Genomic DNA, 25097 nt, shown 5'->3' with positions numbered 1-25097 from the left:
AAATACCGGCCCTTTGATTTTGCACAATGTCAGATGATCCCTTGAAGTTTCAAAATAGCCATATAACCTCCTTGACTTTATGTAAAGTGGAAAATGGACGGAATGTACAGTCAATTTCAAAGGTTATATACAATGCGCTCCAAAAGTGCGTGCAATGAAATCATAACATCTACTTAAACCCCAACCCTGCCCCGCCATGGTTTGCATAAACATCCACTACACCCCTCTATGGTTTCTACATTTATCTATGTAATCCCCCTGTGATTTTATATAAGGTGTTTAATTCGTTGTTTGATTTACCATTTAAGTAAGGTATTACTGGTACTTTAACTAACGATGTTGTATAGGTTATTTTTCATCAAGTTTTCACTTTATACGAAATCATAGAGAGGTGAAGTAGACATTTTGAAAAGTTAAAAAGATCATATGGTAATAGATGAAACCATAGGAGCTATTTGTAATTTACCCAAGTTAAAAAAAAAAAATCCAAAACTGTGCATTTTGATTACTACCGGACATCTTTTGGACATCGACTTGGTGACTGGCCTGCCAATCAAGACACAGCTGTTTGAATGGGATGATTACACAAAAATGAAATGAAGCAAGATGAGTATTCAAGAAACGCTAGTCTGTTTCTTTCTGTGAGTGTTATCATCTAAAAGGAATTAAATAGGAATTAGTCACAAGACAATTGAATGTGTGAATCCAAAATGCAAATGTCATCCTCAATGAGTCAATGTCGGTGTCCATTTAATCACAGTCGCAAAGGAAGAACAGGAACAGTGAAGTTTCTTGTATAATATCTTTCCCCTTCCATATGTTTGGACCACAACTACAAAACCAATTAATGGAGTGCATACATCATGTATGATACATGGTGTGGAGATAGACTTGATTTAACGAAACAAAACCACTGAAAAAGACACGCACTTACCGACCTTCTTGTTTCTCCAATTAGATGAATTTGGAGACGTCCTGCATCAAACCAACAAATAGGTTAAAAAGCCAGAAGTATTGTACTGTATAGTATATATGTTTCATTTAGTATTATTTTTACATGCAATATATAAAAGTAAACAATATTTTGAGCTGAAATGTGAAAATATGTAGACGTTGAAAAGATACAAAGATATTCTATTTTTGTTAAATCTTAGTACGTCATGGAGAGATAATGATGACATTGAAGGGGAGATGGGGTGAGAGATCACTCCCCCATCAACCACTCCGTGTTCTAAAATCTTCCTTCGTCCTTATCTCCTTCTCGCCTCACCTCATACCCCTGCAAGTGCTCCCGCTGTTAGTTAGTCATAATTTTTATTTTTTGTTTTCACATTATTTGTGTACATATATAATATCAATAACATTATTGTAAATCATTCTTTTAGACTCTTAATTAAATATTCAAATGTGAAATCAAGGTTAAAAATCATTTTGATCTTTTTAATTTATTTTTCCATAGTTAATGGAAAATCTAAACTTATAACCATCTTTTTTATTTTTTAATAAACAACTTACAATATGTAAAAAAAATGCAAATAAAATAAAAATAAACAAATCATCGCATTTTATCATCTAATTTATGATATTTTTAGTTCTCAAATTATAATATATATGCGCATATTATTGATGTGTAATTATGATGTGTGTATGTGTGCGTGCATGTGTGTATACACATTTTTTTGAAGTTATTTTAATGACAAAAGACGGGACAAGAATGGGGCGCGGGCACCTCCCAATCCCCCGCCCCCAATATTTTGGCAGCGAGTTGGTGCCCGCACACATTGCCATCCCTATGAAGAGGTAGTTGCATTACCCATAAGGATTAGGAAGTCATTGCGAAGGTGATGAGTCCTCTGAATCTAACTTTTGACGATCAGAATGATAATTAACTAACACCAATTATGATGGATAAGTAAGAGCAAATGCCAAAGGAATACCCAAAAAAAAAAAAAAAGATATTAAAGAACTTTGCAAGAGTTAATGTGCTGGGAACAAAGCTTTAAAAGACTTGGCATATGGGATTCTCGGTCCATTAATTACGAAACTATTCATGTTATGTAAGATATTTTAAGGGCTTAAATAATGTTGGTTTTGGATAAAGTGTTTTCAGAAGATTTGGAAATGTTCGAATTTGAAGCATATTGAGTTTCTGAACTTCTGATCCCTGCTCTCTGCGATCAAAACAAGTTAATTGCATTTTCGAATATTTGGAATTAGGAAGCAAAATAGATTTAACTTAGGACTAAATGAACTGCAATTGAACTTCCCTTGTCAAAATCCTAAAAACTCAAGCAACAAGGACTGTAGTACACTTGAACTTCTATGTACTAAAATCCAGTGGAAATAACAACATTTTTCAACCCATTATGTGGAAAACTGACTACCTTTTGTCGAGTATCACTTTCTTCTGTTTCCCATTGGATGACTAAATATTGAAGAAAAGTTCAGTGAAGTTGTGGTTGCCAATTTCAATTACGATTGCTCCTGCAGTCGCCCTTCTGGCTTTGGCCACTTTCTTAATTTGGCCACATTCTTGGGCCGTACGTTTTATCCACATTGATGAATATGAACGCCACATTTTCTTCGTACAGAGGATATGGAGTTGTTTGTGTATTCACCATCACCTGCCTTGCGCTTTAAGCGTTTCGACAAGGATTTGCACGGCTTATCCTCGTAGACATAGATGAGCACTTCTTTGCTGTTATTGGCTAGAAAATGTGGCTTTATCTTGTACTTTGAGCATCAGAGTACTTTGTAGTACTCTCACAAAGAGGCTGATACAAGTGGGCTCATTTCGATAAAGACGATGCACTTCTTCATGTACGTTTCAATACCGCTACAATTATAAGAATTGCGTTAGTGAGCAATTTATAAAAATTTCTTTAACTGACCTATGATTCTTAGATCTATGATTTCAAGAACATGTGTTTAATCCTTGATGAAAAGCACAAAGACAAAGATATAAGTCTCGATAACTTGCCTTAACTCATGATTTTTTATTTTTTTTTTTAAAAAGACAAAAATTGACGCAACAAGCAAATCAAAAAACTAATTTTTTTTTTTATAAAAAAAAAAGGGGGTGATTGACGCAATATAATAGCTGGCTAGCTTTTAGTTTACCCGATGTGCGTCGAAAGCTTTTCTTTACTGGAGGCAGAAAATTTACAGAGACGATATAATGTAGAGTAAAGGGTCTCCTGGTTCTACCGGACGTACCTGAGATTCTGCAAACCACCCGTCCACTTGTTATGGCCAGCAACAATTTTTACCATCTATGCCGTGGTCCCAAATCATTCTTGAATAAAAGCAATTTCATCGTATAGAAAGCGCCCCATCCCTCCCTCCACAACCTACCCACCCAATTTCAAAATAAACATACAAGCAGAGCAAAGCCAAAGGATTGCATAAATTTCACTCGAAACAGGGCTTGTAAATTACAAAGGATTGCATAAATTTAATTGCCCAGAAAGCTCCTACAGCTTTCATTTGGGCTTTCCTCTGTTAAGATGTCAGGATCAATTGCCTATAGCAAGAATGCTCAATGTCACTTTTGTTTCTGACCAAGAGAAGGTTAAGAAAAAGAATCATCTCAACAAAAACTCCCAAATCACATAATACACCACGGGCTCAAAATTCCTCCCTAGGAAGAATGCTTGCACAAGATACAGGCTGTTTACTCATGACAATTATAGCATGAAATGATATCGCACTTTATGTGCAGCTACTTCTTTTTTTTCTTTTTTTCTTTTTTTTTTTTTTTTTGTACAAAGGAGAGATTTAGGTCCTGTTAACTGCGTACTAATCTAGTGGTTGCCACCCCAAGCATATCTTCATAGAAAATGTTCCTGGTCTCCCTTGGGGGCTCCTGTAGCAGTTCTAGCCTTGTATCCATCCTTAGGCTCCTCTTTGCTAAGCTGAGCAGCTACCTCTTAAGCAGTAGCTTTAAACCACTTTACATGATATCCGACATTTATCGGCCTTTTACATGTTTAGTTACTTTAGATCCCACAACTTTCCAGTATTAAGCCTTCCAACAACGTCATACAAAAATAAAAAGGCTAGAGATAACATAGACTACAGTTGTCATCCTTCAGATATCAAACTGGACACCAGAGAGAAAACAGGTGAAGCTCTCTGCAAATCATGTTGGTTGTACAAGGGGGAAAAAGAAAGAAAAAGACTCTGAAAGTTGGACAGTTCTCACACAATCTACAAAAAAACAGTTTCCAAAAAGAAGACAATTACAAATCTGTGAAAATCCCACATTGATCACATTATGGTGCAACGACTCCTCTCTTCTGTAGGCTGTACAGTACCCTGTGGATACCTGTTTGAGTCTGATGGATTGTATGTGAACTCTGAAGTATCAAGCCCATACTGGTATAGAAAAAATTAATAAGAACTACATTAGAATATTGAGCAACTATTATATTAACAACCCAATGAAGCTAAAAAAAGAAAAGGTCAAATAATTTTATTTTACTTTCTGTAGTAAAAAAGTGGGGGAGATAATCCTCATGTTCTTTTCAATGGATTTACGGCTATTTCTCTCTGTAAAAGGCATCCGATGATGTCTTAAATCCACTCACCCAAAAAGAGAAAGTGTATGCAGATCACAGCTAATAGCTCCCAATTGTGGAGAACTAAATCTTATTGCTATCAAAACCATCAAAAGCTTTTAAAGTTTTCCAATTACATGTCTACACTGAAAGGACCTCAAGTGCTTTTCCTCTAATTGATACTTGTTTTTTGGGGTACAATATAATTCTGAATAATTTTACAAAATGAGACCATTACAATTTATATCCACAAGTTCCTCAACCATCTTGCAACAAAAATTATCCTGAAAAGAGAGGTTTCAAAACTATAACATGGGCTGGCTTTTTATTGGAAAGGACAGATAGCCCCCCTTTTTTGGTTGAAGAGAGGACAGATAACTTATCAAGCCACGTCTGAGAAAGTTCATGGATCAAAAGAATAATCACATCCAGTGCCAAAAACCAAATTTAACCAAAAGAAGAATTTGCATTCTAGATTTAACACTTCATCAGAACCAGGGAAGAGTTTATTCTTCATATCCAACACCAATACCAAGGTAACTTCAACTTTCCAAGTGAATTAATAGTTGTAATGAAATCATCCAAAACTCCTTCAAGAAGCACACAGAAAATGCGTTGTAAGTAAAGAAAAAAGTTCAAGACACATGCCTTCTCTCTCATGCGGGTACTCCAAGCATCATTCCTACTCGGGCGTGAATCAAGGGTACCAGCAACAGGGACACCGGTAGCAGGAGCAGGTTGTGGTCTATTGATAAGTGGCTGCCGGATCTGTTGCCTAGGACCACCTATATATTCATCATCGCTGTCATAGTTTGCAGGTCTGTTTGCAGCCCGTACCACAAGAGCTAACAAGAATACAAGAGCCTGCGGTATTTATTGGCATAAGCAAAAGAGAAGCCAACAAAGATAGTAAGAGGGGAGGTTTAGATTTATGCTATATGAATGACAATCTAGAACTCTAAAAACTTGTGCATGTGTTAGAGAATCATGAATAATGATCTAAAATGGTCCAAGTATGTCCACACAATGTAATGAGGCCAGCAGCTAGGACACAGAGACAGTAATAATGGAATACCATGATCCAATTTTGTCCAGACAATAAATTTTGTTATCCTAAAAACTTAAGCGAAGTAGAAGGCTTAGCAGTTAAACGACAACCTTGACTACTAAACAAGACATACAGAGCCACTCCTAAATATCTCACATATCAGTTCCCCTAATGATTTCATGACTCTCCAAACAAAGGACATGATTCTTAGACGTCAAAACACAGGTCAGAAATTTCAACTCTGAATGAAATCCAAGAATTTATCTTTCGCTCCTCGCATCTGCCTGCTAATCTCAGGAGAGAAAAGCTCAGGTCTGACCTAAAGTAAAATTGGCCAGGCACAAAAATACCTCCAAAACAACAGCCCCAAGAGCAACCCATTTGACAATCTTCCAGTGCTCTTCCAGAAAGTCGTAAATCATACCGAACGTTCCAGTTCTGTCAGCTGGAATTTCCTAAGGAAAGTCAAAGTTTAATAATTAGATTAAAAAGTGAGAATTCCTAAGCTTGAAACTTGATGGACAAATTATAGGAACTGTCACCTCTTTCCAGCTTTTGTCAAAGAAAATAAAAGCAGCAACTCCCAACTCAATCAGGATCAACAAGATCACCAACACGGCATACTGCTTAAAGTTAAGGAACCCAGCCATCATAACATCCTCAAGAAAGACATAAGAACCTGGCAAATAAGCTCTGAACTCATCTATTCACATTCTTCACAAACTTGAAGGGTTTCTTATCAGAAAATTCATCAGAAAGAAAAATCTACTTGTCAAAAGTTCAATTTTATTGAGGCGTAAAATTGAGCTAATACAGCTTAATAAGTATTTTCACTTTTAAAACATAAGGCGTTCAGGAAATGCTTGACATCTATACAAAACAGTTCAAATCGAATCAACATAATGAATTAATTGAAAACAGGAAAATAAGAAAAATTATGTCAAAGATCTATTGCTCCATGCTTAGTATTATTGTTCAGTGTAGCTGCTCAAAGACAAACTGAACTTTGAAGTTGAACAGATTCTTGAAATTCTCATGTCAATGCAAAATGTCAGACAAAAGTAGCCTGTAAAGTGAAAAATAGAAAGGAAAATAGAGAAGCAGCTCAGAGAAAGAAAAATCAAGGAAGCAAAACATTTAGCACCTTATCTCCTTACAAGAAAAAGCTGCAGTTCTGTCATCAAATACATCTGTTACCATAAGCAGTTGCATAGGAAACTTCAGGACATAAAGCATAAACTATATAACATGCTCAGACAAATTGCAAAAATAGAGGATACACAACTCAAGCAGCATCCATTTCGTGTCGCTGCTCCAATACAACCAAAACAGGATATGACAAACAGAACTACCCCCACACCAATAAATAAATATATGAACCTGCAAAGAGCAAATTTATTAGCTAATCTTACAGAATTTCTTAGGGAGAATTTTATCTATAGTTACATTTCGTGAACAACATAACTATCATCATAAACATGCAATAGGAGGATTTCTTTCAAAGTGAACAACTAAAGAACAAGTCATCATCGGTGAGAACAAAAGTCACGCTACATTCATATGATTTTCAAACAAAAGCTACAGAAACAGCATCATTATCTTCCATGATACCTGCATATGAATTTTCCTACAGCAATTTGACAATGCAGAAAGTCCGTCAACATGCACCACTCCAGCAACTCATGGGGTGAAGTCATCTACATTCAATTTTCTCCTCAACAATAACACAACCTATCACCTACAATAAGTGAAACTAGACCAGCACTTTATCATTACTTATTAGCAATTCTTAACTCCTAAATTTCCCTTTGCTGCTTTCTGGCCCCAAAAAAGAAGGAACTACGTAAATATTTCTAGGGACAAGATTAGGGAATTCATATTCACGAAGAAGCTTAATTTACAAAAGAAGGCATATCAGTAACATGGAAAAGAATTGATTAAAATACTAACAATTACATAACTTGTAAGGTAATCTCTTTAACTAGAACATGAAGACCTCTGATTTCATTAAGACAACAACAATACATGAACTCGTACTTTATTAGCTTATGTACACATACGGTAGAAAGTCTAATATCTGCATATGTCCCAGGAAAGAAAAAAAAAAATAGAAGTAAAGGCACTTAGCTACAATGTAACTTCTTACAGAATCTAAGTTCCAAAGAATAACTTCCTGCCCAGAAGAAACTCGAAAAGGAAATCCAAATGTGATCCATTATTTCTATCTTAATTGAAACAAGCATTTGCTAAGCTTTCTAATGTCTGACTAGAAACAGAATCCGAAATAGCATTTTCCTAATCACTATTTAATTGGTAGAAACAGGCCTGATCCACTTGTAAGTTCAATGAAATACACTTCCTGTTAATGTCTGGTTGCTTTATGACCTTAGATAATCTGTTTTAAACCTAATAGCCTTCCACAGTACACCCACATCAAGAATTACATCAACCTTGGCAAGAGGACCACCTAAAACTACCATTGACAAAAGCCAAGTCCATTGAGGTACTGTAATCCTCAACAATCAAACAAGAAATTTGATCTCCAATGTAGTGACAAGAAGGATACTGAGCAATTATTAGAAGTTAAGCTGAAGATTCCAGTGCCTAATGAGAAATATGGCTTGATATATCATTCAACACAAAGCATTTAAGCAGTGGCGCATCATGCAAAAATGGGAAGAACATAACTATGACAGCCATGTGATAGCAGTGAGAAGAAAGATAACACTCTTATCATCTGCAGAACCATCAAAGGAAGTGTCGCTTGTGCAACCTAACCCAATAAAAACTGGATAGTTTGACAGTTGCTTCTCAGAAAACATCTACAAGATGCCATTTCAACAACTAAATGCACAAGTTAAACCAAAAGTGCTCACCATAGTGCAATCCAATACAAGAAATGAACTTTAACAAAGTAATGAAAAACACAGCAAAAGAGATCCTCATACCAAGCTTTTGGAAGTTTATCAAAAATGTTGGCAGCAAGAGACACTGCCATGAGCATAGGGCGACCGAGCTGTATCAACTCCTCACTGGATGGTGCAGGGAAATTGGAATCATCACCAGATGACGATGCCTTCTTGTACTCAACAAAAAGGTATATACCATAACCCACCATAGCTAGGCCCACCAGAGTCAATAAAAAGTTCAAGAGCTTCAACAAGCACTCAAAGAACCCCTTGCACCCGCAGCACCCCATTCTCTATATTTTTCCCCAAATCTCTGCTAACAATTCATCAACTCCTCTATTCTCTACAACACAAATCCATATTTACTAACAAATTAGCTCCATAAATATGCATAATTCTGGCTAATAAAAATATAAAATTCACTGAACTGATACTCAGTTAAAACCAAAAAAAATGTGGAAAATAGACAAAAGAAGTCCAACTAAAAATTAAAAAAAAATTAAGACTCAAATAAGACGCAAAAAAATGAACCTGATAAAGAAATTCCAGCTAAAATTTAAAATTATTCAACAGCTACTCGCAATTAAGCCCTAAAAAATGTGAAAAAAATGGTCCAGTACAAACTTCCAAAAATTCGGAAAAAGTTGAAATAAAAAAAAATTTGTATTCTTACAAAGTAGATAGAGCTCATGCACACCTATTGTTTCCGAAATGCTAAAATCTGTCAAAATTTTAGATAAAAAAATTTTTATTTTCCCAGAAAATTCAGCTCCGAAACTTATCCCATATAAAAAAGGTGGAAAATTTGACAAATCTGTTATAATTGACTAGATTATAACACAATTCATTAAAATACCTAAAATTCTATAACTTACACATTCTATCGCGCGAAATTTATCGGTAAAATTAAAACTGCCAAGGTTTTATCATTTAATGGTTGAATTAATCAGAATTTAATGGGGAAAATGCGAATTCGATAGGATAAATTAATGAAGAGATAAAAGATGAAGAAGATTTGAGCTTACATGCAGGAGAGATAATCGGAATTGAGCTTGAGATCGCCAGCTAAGTCGAGGCTTGCAGCAGAGACAGAGAAAAGGACAACAGAAGGAAAAAATTTGAAGAGAGAGAAAAAGTCAGCCAGAGAGAGAGAAAGAGAATTGATGTTGAAAAAAATGTCAGGTGGACTTTTTTGCCCTTTTACTGTTCTTTTCTTGTAGTTTTTTAGTTTTCTTTATTTGTTTAAAAAGATTTTGTGTTTATTCTGCAATTTTCTTTTTGTTTCTTTTTTATTAGTTGTTTCAGTGTTTATCTTTCAAGCTTGTGTGTATGTCCTTTTACTAATGAAATGACTTGGCTATCCTCGAACTCTTTTTGTCTAATTTTCTTCATCTAATTCGAGCTGTGCAAACATATTGTGTTAGGATATGTATTATTTCAAATTATATATATATATTTTTTACATCACAAATACGTTTTTATTTTTCATATTTTCAATCATTTTCTTATCTCATACGTCAAAAATTGTTTACCTATTTTTTAATATTTCTTGTATTATTTTTATTGTTTCTAATTAATATATCTTTGTTGTTTTTAGATCAATTGGGCGATAGCAGGGATTCTGTCCCTCCTTGGATGTAGGTAAGGACTTTGAAACCCTTTGCTTGCATGCCCTGTTCAAGATTTTCTGGACGTTTTCAAAGTTTTCGGAGGTAATTCTTTCCAAATTCTTAATAAGCTTAGTTGGGTTCATTTCCATCCCCCTTCCCTCTCCTCCTAATGTAGAACCAATTGTAAAAATATTGTAGTAAAAAAAAAAAAAATTTTGTTGCTTGCATGTACTAAAAAAAATTTTTACAACAATCACATGTGATTCATTTCGATTCCGGCAAGTTTTACTTATTAGAATTTTTTTTCTTTGTGCACTTAATAGGGAAACTAACGGCAGTTTTTTTAATCAAATCAACGGCAGTTTTGGTTGTTGGTCACCACCAATGATTTAAAAGTCTTGATGAGATGGGAGGTCAAAAATTCAAACCTTATCTTGCCTTTTATCGCTTTGCCACTATACGGCTTCCCCCAATCTATACGGGTGTGTAATGCACATGTCTTGTATGATAGTGGTTCGGTTCCTATTAATTTTCTCGTTAGTCCAGTTGGATCTCCCCTAGAATAAATTAGGGTAGGAGTGGATGAACATTCAAAATGAGAAATCCAAAAATTCTGGATCTAAGCACACAAAAACCCAAAAAAAAAAAAAAAAGAAAGAAATATTGGGCCATTTTAGGTACATGACTTAGTTGAAATTGCATATATAAAAGCAATTGCTTAAGTGTACATGGAGATAAAGACTAGATTACATTTCAATTTTTTTTTCAATAGTGTAAACCTCCAATCATCATGTTTTACACTTAAAGACACACAGAGTTTTGTTCTGTGGCTCAGATACTCATTACATGTCAAATTAACACTTAAAACTCATACCCATAAAATCTAAGGTAATAAACTTGCTTTATATGGTAATTATAATAGTTTGGCAGTAGTTCTCTTTTAATCATTCAACCGTTAAGCCTTTGAGAACATGAGCCTGTGCAGTGTGGCATCGAGGATGATGGATCACAGCCTGCCCGCCCGTTCATGTGATGATTGACTGTGCAAAAAACACACACACACACACGCACTTATATATAACGGTTGAAAAATATTCTCGTGTTTAGCTTTATCCCGTTGGCGCAAGAAGAATTTAAACCTTTTTATAATGAGTGGGGACGAAGAGCATTTTAACCAAAGATGGTCTTGGCATCATCCTACCGGCCATTACCTGCACCAGATTTTTTTTTTCTAATCTTTTTTTTTCTTAGTTTCTTTCTCCCTGTTCTGGAATCAAAGAAAGAGGGTTTCTACATTTGGAAAAAGTATGAATTCCACTATAGCCAAATTATTCCCAGTGTTAATATCCATTTGTCCAAGAATAATTAAGAAGCAGATTAATGAAAGTTTCAAATGGAGGTGTCTAAACAAACACACAAAGATTAGATATCTTTAACGTATTAGGTTTACTAACCAATACTTTACGTGATCATGTGTTTTATGGATGTCAATACTAGAATGCCATGGACGGTTAAGTTTAATAGTGGCAGAAAGAAACTCAATGCGTTTGATAAAATTGAAATTCGAAAACTAAAATTTGAAATTTAAAGTTTGAATCGGTTAAATTGCTAGATTGTTAAGTAATAAATGATTTGTGGCTCCTGAATGTATCCCGTTAAAAATGATAATGTATTTGACCTAAAAAGTTGATTCCTTATCCAAAAAGTCAATTTGAATACAAAACTTAATTCTTAAGTAACAAAATTAAGAAGCAAGGTCAAGTTTTTTCTTTTTTCCGGATGCTAGTAGATAGTGTGTCTAGATACAAAATTGTTTTAAAAAAATTTTAAAATAACAATATATTACTTTTTTTGTGAATAAGAAAAACAGTTAAAACGATGAAGAATTACTAAAAGACATGTTTATGACGTAAGTAAAAAAAAATTAAAAAGTGGGCTATCCAAACAAACATACAATTCCCCTGATTTTAATAACAGTAGGTTTGTTTTGCATAGAGTATTATTTGAAATAATTACTGTAGTACTTTTTATAATATGATGTATGCGAGATAAAAAAGTGGATTGGAAAATATATTTATGATGCAAACGAAATATTTTTTTTTTTTAAAAAATGATATCCAAACATAGCCAGTTTTATTTTGATTTATTTTACATTTTCTTAAAGTTTAATGTCAAACGGAAAAAAAAAGAGAAGAAAATAGTAAAATTGTTTCACTGATGGCACTTTTGTCTTCTGCACATGTTTCTTGAGCATGATAGAAGAGGTTAATATATCTATGTATTGTGAGTTTCATAACAATTTGGTATATAACATGCTTGAATTATCAAAACAGAGTACCAAGGAGCAGATGGTAAAGACAGCAACTACCAGTCAAGATTACAGGCTTGAAATCTAGCAGCAGTAGATGGGATAATGAAGACGAGCTCTGTTACGTGCTCAATCATTGCAAGCTTCCGACCACATTGGTACAAATTTGTCCAATCGAAATCAAACATTTGATGGTCAGACATGTACTGACTTTATCAATGACTTCAAATTCATTCAGTCGTACCATTACTTCTTTCTTACTGTTTAACAATTTATTGGAGCCAATAGTCCAAATACTCGGTTTGGTTGGCCTATACTCTTACTTGAAGGGCAAGGGGACAGCTTAAATACGCTTGTTTGGGGGTTGGAAGGGTAAGAGGATTAGATAAGTGCACTATTGCACTTTCTAAATTTTTCAAAAAGTTATAAGCACTATATTTTTTTTTTCTGTGATGCATTAAACAGGATTTAAATTCTTGATCTAGTACAACGGAGGGTTTTTAAAGAGTTCTCCCTGATTATTGGATAAAGTTCAATAGTTGACTCTTCGGATATATGCCCTTAGATATATGATATAACAATCGATTTTCACGTCATTTGCTATTTAAGAAGGAATATTTTTCTTTATAAAGGTGTTTGTAATGCAGAGATGAGTGGCAATTTTAGAGTTTTTAGAGAATAAGGGGTAATATTTAAAAAGTGAGAAAGAAGACGGAAATTTTTGAGGTTAGAACCTCTCATTTCTGAATTTCAACCTCAATCGCTATTCTTTTTTCTTTTTTTATTTATGTATATACATATATATATATATATATATATTAATATATGACTCATGCCCTTATGACGAATATTTTGTAAGTTGTACAAAATATATGGTGGAGTAAAAGTTTTCAATTTCTTCGTCAGATATATATAGGAGATGTTCGAAGCTGTAAACATGCAAAATGAAACTCCTCCCTCCTCTCCCCCCCCCCCCCCCCCCAACCCCAAAAAACAAAAAAGCAACTGAAAATCAATACTTCATTATGGAATGAAAGTAAAGGCCGTCTTGCCAAATGGACAAATGAACTTGACCATCTAGACAACACTATTGGAAGTCTTTTTATTCCTTTTCTTTTTTTTTTTTTTCCTCTAGGAAATAAAGCAGAACAATTCATCTCAAATGTCTCGGCAGATCACAACCAGTGAGTCCTACAATGGCCAAGATGATAATGCGGTATGAAGCCATCCGGCCGTCCTCTCATCCCTTTTTCTATGTTGCTTTTACTTTGTCCTTCATCAGTTTTGATGCCAAGGAAAAAAAAAATGGCTAGCAAATGAGACTGTATAAAAAATGGCTCCTGAGTCGTCGTCAAAAGTTGCCGGCTTTTGACGATTGATCTGGGACTCAGTTTATTTACGCTTCTCTCTTGGTTTCTCCGAGAAGTTGAAAGAAACAAAATGAAACTGTATAGAAGAAGCCAAGTTCTGGCCTCGGTAATTACCAATGACAGATATTTCATATTTTTGTTTTCTATTTTTTGCAAAAAGAGGGAGACAACTGGCTCTTTTTTTTTTTTTTGTTTTGGGCTGGTTGGAAACGACTAGTTTGTTTTAGAAGCCAATATTTTATTTTGTTAGGTAGTAATTTTAAAGTTTTAAGGTCCATATGTGGACCGAAAACTAAGCAGAGCCCGATCATGCAGATCTCAAAATGGGCCAATTTCTTTCACTAGTACAGCTGATCCAAAAACTAACAGGGGGAGGTCCAAAGGCCTCCGAGACCCCTTTTATTACAATTTAAATTTAGTGTGTGTGACCTGTGCTATGCACGCATTTATATTTAAAATAATAATAATAATAATAGTAATAAATGAATTATTTATAATAATTACATGAAAAAAGATTAAAAACTCAAAAGCGTTCTACTATTTAAGTATCTAATTTATATTGTGTTATGTACTTTATTTAAAATCTTAAAGTAAACTAAAAAATATATATATAAAAAAGATCACAAAAAAAAGAACATCAAAACTATTCCTTTCCCCAGTATTCTTCCCCTTCAGTTCTCGCCATTTTCCCCACCACACTTTTCCAACACAACAGGGAAGTCCTGTGGCCTTGGAAACCCCCTTCTATTACAATAAAAAATGGGCCTTGCATTGTGACACTATTCATTGTCCCAACGAATTTTACACAGAATTGTGATGATACATAAAGTATAGATCCCAAGTAAGTGCAATGGATCTCACTAACAGCATAATTGTCATTCTATATTATAACAACTACTGCCTTGAAGCAATGTTTTTAAACTCGAATTGGGAGGTGAACCGGAAGAGCTTCCGATTCACGGTTCAATCTATTCAATCCCGATTCAAAGGTTTAATCATTTTTTAAATTTACTTTAGTATGACAAAATTTGAAAAAATGAAATATTCATTTTAGAAAATAAAAAATTGGTTGAATCTTTCGATTTTTATCTATTCTTGATCCGATTTAACCGGTTCAATTGAGTTTTTTGGTCAATCATTAAATCGGACCAAAAATATAGCCAGTTCGTGGTTCGATTGATGGAACCGACTGGCCCAAATTTGGTTTTCAAAACATTGCCTCAAAGGCCAATGTAGGAAACATTTTGTATTGGTCCAAAATAACTATTTGGCAGCCTAATAGTTGTTCCAAGACTAATGGAAGAGTTTGACGTGAATATACAAAGACCGCACTTGGCTCTATTTAACATGCCATATAAGTTCTACTTAACATGTGATGTGGATTAGCGAGTAGAGTCTTTTATATATCAAATTTTCCATTGATTTTGGACCAACTATTAGGCATGCCAAATAGTTATTCCGAACCGATATCAAATTTCTCGCCAATAAAAGCCCCACTACCACAAAGATTGTTATTAACCAATAATACGATATATACTATTTCTCTGGCTGTATTTAATTTCTGTATATTTATTTGGCCAAGGACAATCCCCAATTGGGCCAAAATTTGTATTCTGTGGTTAGTCGATCGTGGCAACAACAATGAAACCTTTGTGCTTGCGATGCCACAATGTCTCTTTTCCTCCATCTCTAAACCTTGACGAGCTTCTGATTTCTGCAATGGCCCAATTTACCTCACAAAATACTAGAGACCACACACTGCTGTTTCTCATTACAGACACCATGGGCTCTACATCTTGGCCTAATTAGAAATATTCTTTATCTTTTTTTTTTTTAAGAATTAATTGAATCTCATGATCATCAATAAAAATTTGTTCAAATGTTTTTGTTTACCATTTTACATTTGCTTTTAAGGTGTCGTTTGAGATTGTGGTGACTTATAAAGAAACGCTTCTGTCACAAGTATTTTTAATAAAAGTGCTTTTAAGTTACCAAAATTTGAGCTCCTTAAGTTACAAGAAATCAGTTACCAAACATACTAAAAGTACTTTTTAATGCTTACAAATGCAAATTTTTGTAAAGTCATCACAATCCCAAACGAGACCTAAATCATGCCTCGATGTGTCACGAATGTTTTGTAGACGCTCTTAAGAGGGAAGTAGGGAACTAACTGCCAATTGGGGTCTTAACAAAAGCGGAGGATAGAAGGGTTACTCCGGGCTGTGTCCCTCCTGAGCCCATAAAGCGTGAGAATAAAAAGATGATTGAGAATATAAGTGTGTGTTAGAAAATGTAGTCATGACACAAGCAAGCAAGCATTCATTAATCTTTCTGTTTGTTCAACTCATCTTAAATATCCACCTTTCCCAAAACTTCAATTTTTTTTAAGGCAAGTCTAATTTATTTTCTTTACAATATTTTTAATCAGAAGTATTAATTATTTAGATACTTATAGTTATTTTAGGTTTGTGGTTTAGACAATTTTTTTGATAATTATCAATTTGTCAATGGTTCTTATTTTAAAATTTTATCTTAGGAATTTTTGTCTTAATTCGTATAGGGTTAATGTTTGTTTATTGAATTTAGGGTACATGTTGAGTTTGGCTGTGTGGAGATGCTCGTAGGACAACAAATATTATAATGTTAGAAGAGTGTCAATTTCATTCCCAAATCCCTCTATAGTCCCCTCATATATTGTATAGCTCCTGACTACATACATAATGGAGTTGCCACAAGGCCCCATGAGGTCATGACCATTCACCCACCTGCCTATCCCACAGCCCCCACCACCCAGAAGCAGCAGCATATATGGGAGGACCCCTCACCCCATGATCTGAAATCCAGGACAAATTGTGCACTGTTGCAATTTGCAGGACTTTACTCACAGCCACATTTTCCTAACAAGAAATGCTACCAAAATTCAACTCATATACGCGGCATATACTTAGCCGCAGGAGAAAAATTGGCTACCAGTGCACGATCACAACTTTACAGTAATTGCTGGTTTCCTCTCCAGTGCGACAAGATAATCAGATCAGATCAGACTTTGAAAGAGTGGGCCTTTCTTGTATAGCTCTTGTTGCTGTCATCTCGTCAGTGTTTGGACTTTGGTGTAGTGTTGGAACTTATGGCATTTTGGGATTGGCAGCACAAAGATTTCAGCCTATTTTGTCTTTTTTCTTCCAGTTAAATGTTGCATGATTGGCGCGTGAACACCACGTGCTTCATGATGTGCTGTTCCTCGTGGGGCCCTCTTGCCGGCGACACATCGGGCTGCTGGCGCTACATCAGCGGATATTGGGGGCCTTGGTGTGAGGAGGGATTTTGGAGATGCCTTGTCTGGAGAGTTCATTTAGGACACACTCTGTCGAGGGAGGTTTTAGGCCTAATGGAAGTGGCAACCATGGCTTGCTTATTGCCTCTTTCACTACCTGGTCAATTACTTCCTCTGCCTGCAAAAATATATAAACAGGCCAAGATGAGCATTTTGTACTGGTAATTGTGTCATCTTTACCATGCAATAATTTACTGGAAAACTTGGTAAAGCCGCCCTTTGCCCCCAGGTGGGACTTAGTAAATAGTAGACTGAAAGATAAAAGTGAGAGAAAATATGATAGTCACCAAGTGGCAGAAAAGTCTACAAGTCGACCAGGTTTTGAGGTACTTCCCACAATTAATTGCTCAGCAATTAACAGATGCCACAATGGAGCTTTACTTAGACAAGAGGTACTAGGGAATAAACTTGGAACCTGGAAGCTTTTGTAGTAGAGCTACATTACAAGGGCAGAATCAAGTGACTAAAAATTGGAAACCTTCTTGTGGCATCAATCTAGCTGAAGTGCTTTGCTGTATAAATTGACTGAACACGGGAAGTAAAGAGTCTAAATCGCTGAAATGTTGAAGGGACTTCTTATAAATTTTCGAAGTCTATAGCTCAATCAAGTCGCCAAGTAGTAAAAGAACTTACAGCGTGGAGATCAGATGGATTTAACAATGTGCTGCCTGTATACTGCATTTCTATTGTGGTTTGGAAATCAGGAGCAGTCTGCTGTCCAAACAATACATGATAATTAGCAGCATGATAGTAGCTTTGAGTACTAATAGTCTAGAACTACCAAGCATCCAAATTACTACACTCACTTGAGCAAATTGGGGATAGGATCCAACAGTCTGTGGCATCACAGGACATCCCCATGCATCTGCATGCGTCTGAAATGTCATCATACAGTGTTGATCAATACAATCACGCGACCAACATTTTTAGCCTAATAAACACAATTCATATCTGAAGGAAGTAAACATTACCATGGAATAGGGCTTCCAGTACCAACTCTCGTTAGGCACCTGCCATCCAGGATAATAAGGTGAACCCCATATATGGATGCCACCAGTATAAGTGCCAGGAGGAATCCAGGCAGGATAAACCTGACCACCTGGAATCGTATGGTTAGGATGATATGGGGGGAAGGCCATGACAGGTTTATGTGGATAATAATTCCTTTGTGCTGAACCTCCTGGATGAGGCCATCTTCGTTCATTTTCCTTTGGTAAAATGTGTCTTCTGTGCATCCTGTATTTCTGCTTTGGAAAGAAATTAAGCACAGACAAGTTAGCAAGTTCCTTCACCCTAGTTTAGCAGAACCATATGGTAATAGCATGACGATTTGTCTTGAATAGCTACCCCCCTTCTGTCAATTCTTCCATTTTAGGTTTTTTAGACAGAGAAAACACAACTTTCAGTTGACTTATTTTATTTATAAGTAAAAGATCATGTCAAAATCATTTTGATTCAGAACGCCAAGGAATGTGGAACTAGCTCAATCTAAAATATCTACGAGGAATAAACATTTTTTTTAGGCAATACCTACGAGGAATATTAACCTGTCATCTGGTTGCTATCCATACCTGTAGATATTATAAATCTAGCTTGGTGAAGATGGCTATCCTAGTTAGTAGAGTTCTGCAAGTAGATCCAGCGAAGATGCTAGTTGAGTTGTTCACAGAAATTCAATATAGATTTGTTTGTTCTCTTGTAATTTTTCTCATGACATCTGCAATGCCATTGAATAAGTTCAAGATACATGGTTTGCTTATTGAATTAATGTAAAGCAACTCCCTGGGTACTTTTCCTCAGTTTAATACTGAACATCAATAATAAGTAGATTCCAATGCAGTTCCCGTTTTTTTACCACAATAACCTTGTTTGATTCCTCGTGTTTTCTGAATCACATAGCAGTCATCTTAAGTTCTATAACCGGAAAGAAATCACATTACTAACCTGGAGATGGCTAGCCACATTGTGTCTCGTCAACCCCTCCACTTTCATCAGTTCTAGTATTCGTGAAGGGATAGCCTGATCTATACCAAGTTGCTCAACTGCTTGTACAAACTTCTTATGTAGTTCAGGTGTCCAGTCTACCTGAATAAAGAAAATGTCACTCACATGCCTCAATACAAGCTCAAACTCAATTAACTGTTAAATGCCTCAAATGTAGCCCATGGTACTTGATGACCATGTAAATGAAATTTAGTCAGCTGCTCTGAAAAGCGATTTGTAAATGCAGCCCAAGATAATATGGAACAGACAAGTTCTGGTATTGCAAATCTTCTTTGGCTTGGAGTTTGATAAGTTCTGCAAAAGTTCTTAATTAGGAAGAATATCTAAAATCAAGAAATTGTTCACATGCTTAGAAAAGAGAAAATTTGATACTGGATTGCTTAATCTTGAGACACAATTAAAAAGCAAAAGGTAAAAGAACTTCATAAAGTCTCATTCAATGCGTAGAGAGTTGTCTATCTGCCTTTATTTCATTCTTATATGATTTATCTTTTATGACATATATTTCTTGTGTAGTTGAAGATACCTAATATCTGACCTACAAAATAATTGGAAGTATCTATAGACTACAGGGAAAAGAAACTATTGCTTCAGCATAATTTGAACTGTATCTATCTGCTGTCCAGCTTACCTTTGACCTCTTCTTACTAGCCTTAATCCCACAAGTATTGCGAACAGCAGATGATCTGTTAAGTCCAGCAGCATTGCTAGTTTTATTACTGGGGCGATCTTTACCCTCGTAACAAGTAGTAGTATTTATCTCAGTCCTGCAACAGTTAGTTGATTCATGCTCTTCTTTGACGGCATCCTCTCCTGAAGCTGGGCTACCCAAAGCAGTACACTCAAAGATTGAATTGCCACAAGTGGTTTCGACAGATTTACATTCCCCATCTTGCTCTGCACTATCTTGTTCCATAGAGAAGTTAGCTTGATCCTGACAATCACCATCATCTAATGATCTCTCCCCTTGTTTCAATTGCGGAGTTGAAGGAGCTGGATACTTGTCACAACCTGAAAGTAAATCCTGGTTGTTTTCTTGCTCTGCTTCCACAGAAGCTTGTTTACCTGTTTCAGCATTTCCAAACGGGAGCTGCAGCATGGAGATCAAGGACTCTTTTACGGGCTTCAATGCTTCTGAGACATCCTTTCCTCCTGCATTGAATGCCTGCTTTAGACCAATAGGTTCAGGATTCTCGCAAGGAAACACAGTAACCTGATAAACAAGAAAGCATTAAGTTATAATCAACTGACCTTGTGAACTACATGCTGCCATATATTTTGGAGTTTGTCATCAGACACAGGTTTCTGAAGGAACTCAACTGCACCAAGCTGTGTAAACCAATAAGAAGTAAAACAAATAAGCATGATTTATAACTTTGCACACTCAACTGGAATTTTAATTTTTTGTCTAGATAAGTTTAAAGCATTAGAATAATTTCCAAAAGAACTGTGAACACAACTATATAAAATTATAAACATTCTTCAACCATCATGCTCTTTGATATATGAATTAATAGCAAACTTCAGGTTTGAGATCTCACCGCTATGCACTTCATCATGGTGCTTATGCAATTGTTGTCTGAAATCACTGCAAAGAAAAAGTTCAAAGGAAAAGAAGAAAGGACAAATGAAGACATTTATTCCATGTCATTATTTGTTGGCAATTGAAAGAACAAAGGAAAAACCAGAGAGCAATTCTTTGTTTTGTCTTTTCCCATACAATCAGTCAACAAATTTTATTGTCCACATCTATTGGTCAACTAAACACTTCAGTTGCTCACAATGTACTTTTTCATGAGAAAAGAAAATCAAGCCATACATAGTGCAAAAGCAGTTTTTGAAAAATATAGGTAGAATGCAAGGTCTAAGATAGATTAGGTTGTAAGAACTTGAATCCATGAACAGTAAACAGAAACTAATGCACTTACTTATGGTGGGCAAGTCATTAGCGGTTTCAAGAAACTTGAATATGCCACTAGAGTTTTGGGTATTCACCTGCAACAGTTTGACATCAACATTTAGAAGATTCCGGCAATAAAAGATTATTGTTGACTGTTTTACAGTTCTGGATGACAACTTAAAAAGACAGGCTGATCCATGAGTCTGGAGAATGTTGTAGCAGTAGTGTAGCAGAAACCAATCAATCTATCAAATGGTATTGAAACAAGCTCAGAGGCAGAATTTGGGAAAAACGTGTAGTCAATGAACATCATAACGGGTCACTTAATAAAAAAACATGTAGATAATGAATCTACTCTTTCAAGCAATATTCAAGAGCTGCAAAATAAATAGAAATATTGTACCTCAACGATAGCAACATGGAAGCACTCAGATTTGTTTGAAATTGCTGATAAAGCTTCATTCTCATTACAGAATATGGAAACTGGAACAGCAAGAGCAGATACGTTGTTATGTACTTAAATGACATTTACAAATAAATATGCATACTCAAGCACAAGTATAGAAGCATCATACCAAGAGACAAACTCAGCGAACTATACCAAGTATAAGCAAAGATTTAAAAAGAAACAAAGGAAAAAAGGGGAAGCTTGGTGCAGCATGATAAAAAGATTTATGATACACTTTTCATCATAATCAGCAAAGCTTAAAAGAAATTCCCAGTGTCAAGTGAATTGTGCATTTTAAATACTCAACAAAAGTGATTATGAACAAACACGTCTTGGATCCATAAGCACTCTCTTTTACACTGGGATAAAAAAAAAGGAGTATCTTTAATCCAGAATGCAATATGGGGAAAAAAAACAAGCAAAGGCTTCAAAATCCAACAAATGAGAAGAAAAAAAACAGAAATTGCATTATGCATTGTGTTGAATTCGTCAGGGAATTTAAGAATCTGAAAAGAAATTAGACATCTCAATACAAATTCTAAGGCTATTATGAGGAAACATATCATGCTGATACTTCACCAAAAATGCTAAAACTCATGGACAATCTATTTTGAAGACGCTAGCTTCTGCTTTTAAGGTCAAATTGGAAGACAAAAATGAAAAATATAAGATCAGCCTGAATATGTAAATATCAAAGAAATTTTGATTCCAAGAACATACTTCACCAAAAAGGAAATCTTATCAAAGGAAGAAAGAAAAGAGAAAAAGTTCATTAGCTTCTTACCTATATAATCCATTTCCTCAAGCTTTAATCTCATCTCTACAGCAGAACAAGCATCGCTCTCAATGAGAAGGACCTTAAGTCCCTTGGGGAAATCTTTCCAGCCCAGCAATTCATCAGCTGTGCAAACCATTGCTGGCATGGCATCGTCTTTCTTACAGCACTTCTAAGTTCCAAAAATAACCACTTATCAGCATCTGGTCACACTCTGCAAAAAGCATACCCCTTGCATTTTTCTAGACCAAAATCAAAATCGCTTTAACTAACAAATCCAGTGTAGTACAATTCACAAGTTCTTAGCACTACCAAGCAAACATGAAAATGTAACCCCTAGTAGAATAAGATAATTTTCATCACAAAGAAAACTTATTCTAAAATGGAAAGAAGAGATAATTTAGTAACAATTGGAAAGAGATCAATTTGAAAAAACACATAATATCAAAAACTCATCATGCTTGTACATTTCAGTGCATGATCGCACTGTTACATCATGTACTGACTTCCTTTCGCAAATTCCAAGACATGTGCTAAATTAGTTCTCACAGTTTTATTTGCAGAAAATCCCACAAAATTGACAAAATTCAAGATTCAATGACATCACATGACAAAGAAAAGCAGACTAAATTTAGTTCACAAGATTCAACTTTTATCCTAACAGAAAAGCCAGAAAACTCAACACCGACGAGGGATCTTTAAATTTTTTCCAAAGAAAAGTCAAGGAAACAAAAAGGCAATAATTCCACTAACACAGTTGAAAAAATGCTGCAGCAAGAAAAGCCCACCTGGGATCGAAAGCAAGAAAGAGATAAAACCAAGTGCATTAAAAACTTTGGATCAAACATTTTTCAAGACTGATGATGATGCATGCTGTAAAGAACTTTGCCATCAATATGAAAGTGAATGTCTAAAAAAAAAAAAAAAAATTCCATGCAAGCAGCAGCTGAATTAACTCGCAGAGCACACATTAATTCACGAGAAAACATAGAATAAATAATACATAAGTATTACCTTTCAAGAAAACACTAGGCTGTCTTCTTCCTTCTTGTTTAATACAGTACTTGTTTCAACTAGACAAACAAACAAAAACCATGAAGAAAGAGAGAGAAGGGTCTGAGGCTGTGCTAGAGTGACAGAGAAAGAGAGAGTGAAATGAAATGAATAGGAGAGAGATTGAGGGAGAGAGAGAGACCTGTTTGAAAGTGCGCTTTCTGGAGGACTGGAGATGACATTATGTACATGTACCGTTGCTATCGGGCGCCTTGGACCGTACAAAATGCAAAGGGCCTTTCCTACATGAGGAAGGCCTAAGGAGTCTTTGCTCGACATTGAAATATTTTTGGCAAGAAAATGTATGAAAAAGTCTCATTTATAACCCAACATACAAAAAATCAAAAGGGCCTTCCCACATGAGGGTGAACTGATGAAGTCCTTGCCTCCTTGGTTCCACAATGAAACACTTTTGGTGAGAATATACACGGAATTTTTTCTTGGAGAATATTGTCCTCATCTATAAATCTTAACAAAATTTTCGTTCACAGGTTGCAAATTGTAGTGTCAATTTGGATGACGTATATGTATCACGTAAAGTTAAATTTTATTTATAATACGTTTTCTAGATAACGTACTTGTTTTGTAAAGTTATTTGTGTATCGAATTGTATATACATTTTTTCATTTATTTGTTATTCTCACGCACATGCTTATTTTTTTTTAAAAAAAATAGCCATAGAATTAATAAAGCTATTATGAAAAACTTTTTTAAAAAAAAAATCCTTCCAAATAGGAAATTGTTTAGGGGTTTAGTTGCAATTTTGAAAAGTCAGGGTAGTAGGTAAAGTTTTAAGTTTGAGCATAATTTTAACGTTGGCTAAGGTACATAGGGAGGCTTGATAATAATTATAGGTAAGTTTATTGCTGTTTGGTCATGGAAAACATTATTATGTTAAAAGTCAACAGGAGAGACATGTGATTTTGGTGAGATTATGACCCAAAATAGCAAAACTAGCAAGAAATTTGTTCAAAATTTGGGAACACTTGAGTTGTATGAAATTTTGGGATGGCCATTCGTGGACCTCACCTCATGGTGCCTGGTCTCTCTCTCTCTGCCTAAGATTGTTAACACGTTCTTGTTTCTTTCTGTGCTGCATTCTATCATCATCTGAAAATGGTTTGGATGTTTGCTTGTGTCGGGCTCTGAAGAGTTCAATTGAACTGATTCAAGTTCTCTTGTGCAGAGATGATAAATAGGTCAAGTATCTATAACTTGTTATTCCCTTATACTTGCTTACTTTCTCATCAAAAATTCTAATAAATTTGCTCCATGCTTACTTAGATATTCATTTGCTTAATGGTCCAAATCAAAGTCCTCTTTCCAGCTATACATAAACAGAAATTGACCCTTTCGACTGTCTTTTTTTTTTTTTTGTCGATACGATAGATTATCCTACGTTAGGGGGAGGGGAAGGACCTGACTAGATTATCCTACCCTTTGGGATTGTCAAGTCATCCCAAGTCTCCAAACTACTAAACAAAGAAAGTATTATTTATATAACCCAAGTTTTTGGTTTAAGGGAGACTCTAATTATATAAGAGAAGACGAAAGACATTTTCTTAAGCGAAGGGGAGGAGAGAGGGGGGGGGGGTTGGAAAAAAAGTCATGATTCCATTAAGACAAGTATTTTGTCTTTCTTCTTCTAACTTTTACATGAATAATGCCAGGCTTTTTAAACTTACCTTTTTAGCTAAAACTTTTGAGATTTCCTCTGCTTTTGATGGCTATATCCCACCAAAAGGCTTGTGATCACTGAACAATAATTGATTGTTACAA

General features: G+C 35.2%; 2 protein-coding genes across 15 annotated transcripts; both read right to left on the bottom strand.

Moving 5' to 3' along the window:
- Nucleotides 1–4065: 4065 nt before the first annotated feature.
- On the bottom strand, nucleotides 4066–9701 carry LOC113703522 (tobamovirus multiplication protein 2A). Its single transcript, XM_027224918.2, has 7 exons — nucleotides 9542–9701; nucleotides 8556–8859; nucleotides 6888–6987; nucleotides 6150–6230; nucleotides 5958–6062; nucleotides 5208–5423; nucleotides 4066–4377 (listed from the first exon to the last, which is right to left on the bottom strand). The coding sequence occupies exons 2-7, from the start codon at nucleotides 8804–8806 to the stop codon at nucleotides 4270–4272; spliced, it is 861 nt and encodes a 286-aa protein (XP_027080719.2). The 5' UTR covers nucleotides 8807–8859; nucleotides 9542–9701; the 3' UTR covers nucleotides 4066–4269.
- A 6724-nt stretch (nucleotides 9702–16425) lies between these two features.
- Nucleotides 16426–23610, bottom strand: LOC113706375 (two-component response regulator-like APRR2). Of its 14 annotated transcripts, none has more exons than XM_027228274.2 (13): nucleotides 23461–23610; nucleotides 23280–23338; nucleotides 22275–22507; nucleotides 21446–21525; nucleotides 21071–21137; nucleotides 20684–20730; nucleotides 20394–20471; nucleotides 19774–20310; nucleotides 19083–19223; nucleotides 18110–18382; nucleotides 17945–18013; nucleotides 17772–17852; nucleotides 16426–17256 (listed from the first exon to the last, which is right to left on the bottom strand). In XM_027228274.2, exons 3-13 carry the CDS (start codon nucleotides 22411–22413, stop codon nucleotides 17092–17094), a joined length of 1677 nt encoding a protein of 558 aa, XP_027084075.1. In that variant the 5' UTR covers nucleotides 22414–22507; nucleotides 23280–23338; nucleotides 23461–23610; the 3' UTR covers nucleotides 16426–17091. The 14 variants fall into 14 exon arrangements, 12 of the variants coding, with proteins under 12 accessions (XP_027084075.1, XP_027084076.1, XP_027084079.1 ...); XM_027228275.2 differs by having other exon boundaries at nucleotides 22275–22479; XM_027228278.2 differs by having other exon boundaries at nucleotides 22275–22437.
- Between the last annotated feature and the right edge of the window lie 1487 nt (nucleotides 23611–25097).

This window comes from Coffea arabica, chromosome 8c, assembly GCF_036785885.1.
Source record: "Coffea arabica cultivar ET-39 chromosome 8c, Coffea Arabica ET-39 HiFi, whole genome shotgun sequence".
Lineage (NCBI taxonomy): Eukaryota > Viridiplantae > Streptophyta > Magnoliopsida > Gentianales > Rubiaceae > Coffea > Coffea arabica.
The sequence above is the reverse complement of the archived record's forward strand: the minus strand, read 5'-3'. Positions and strand labels throughout refer to the sequence as shown.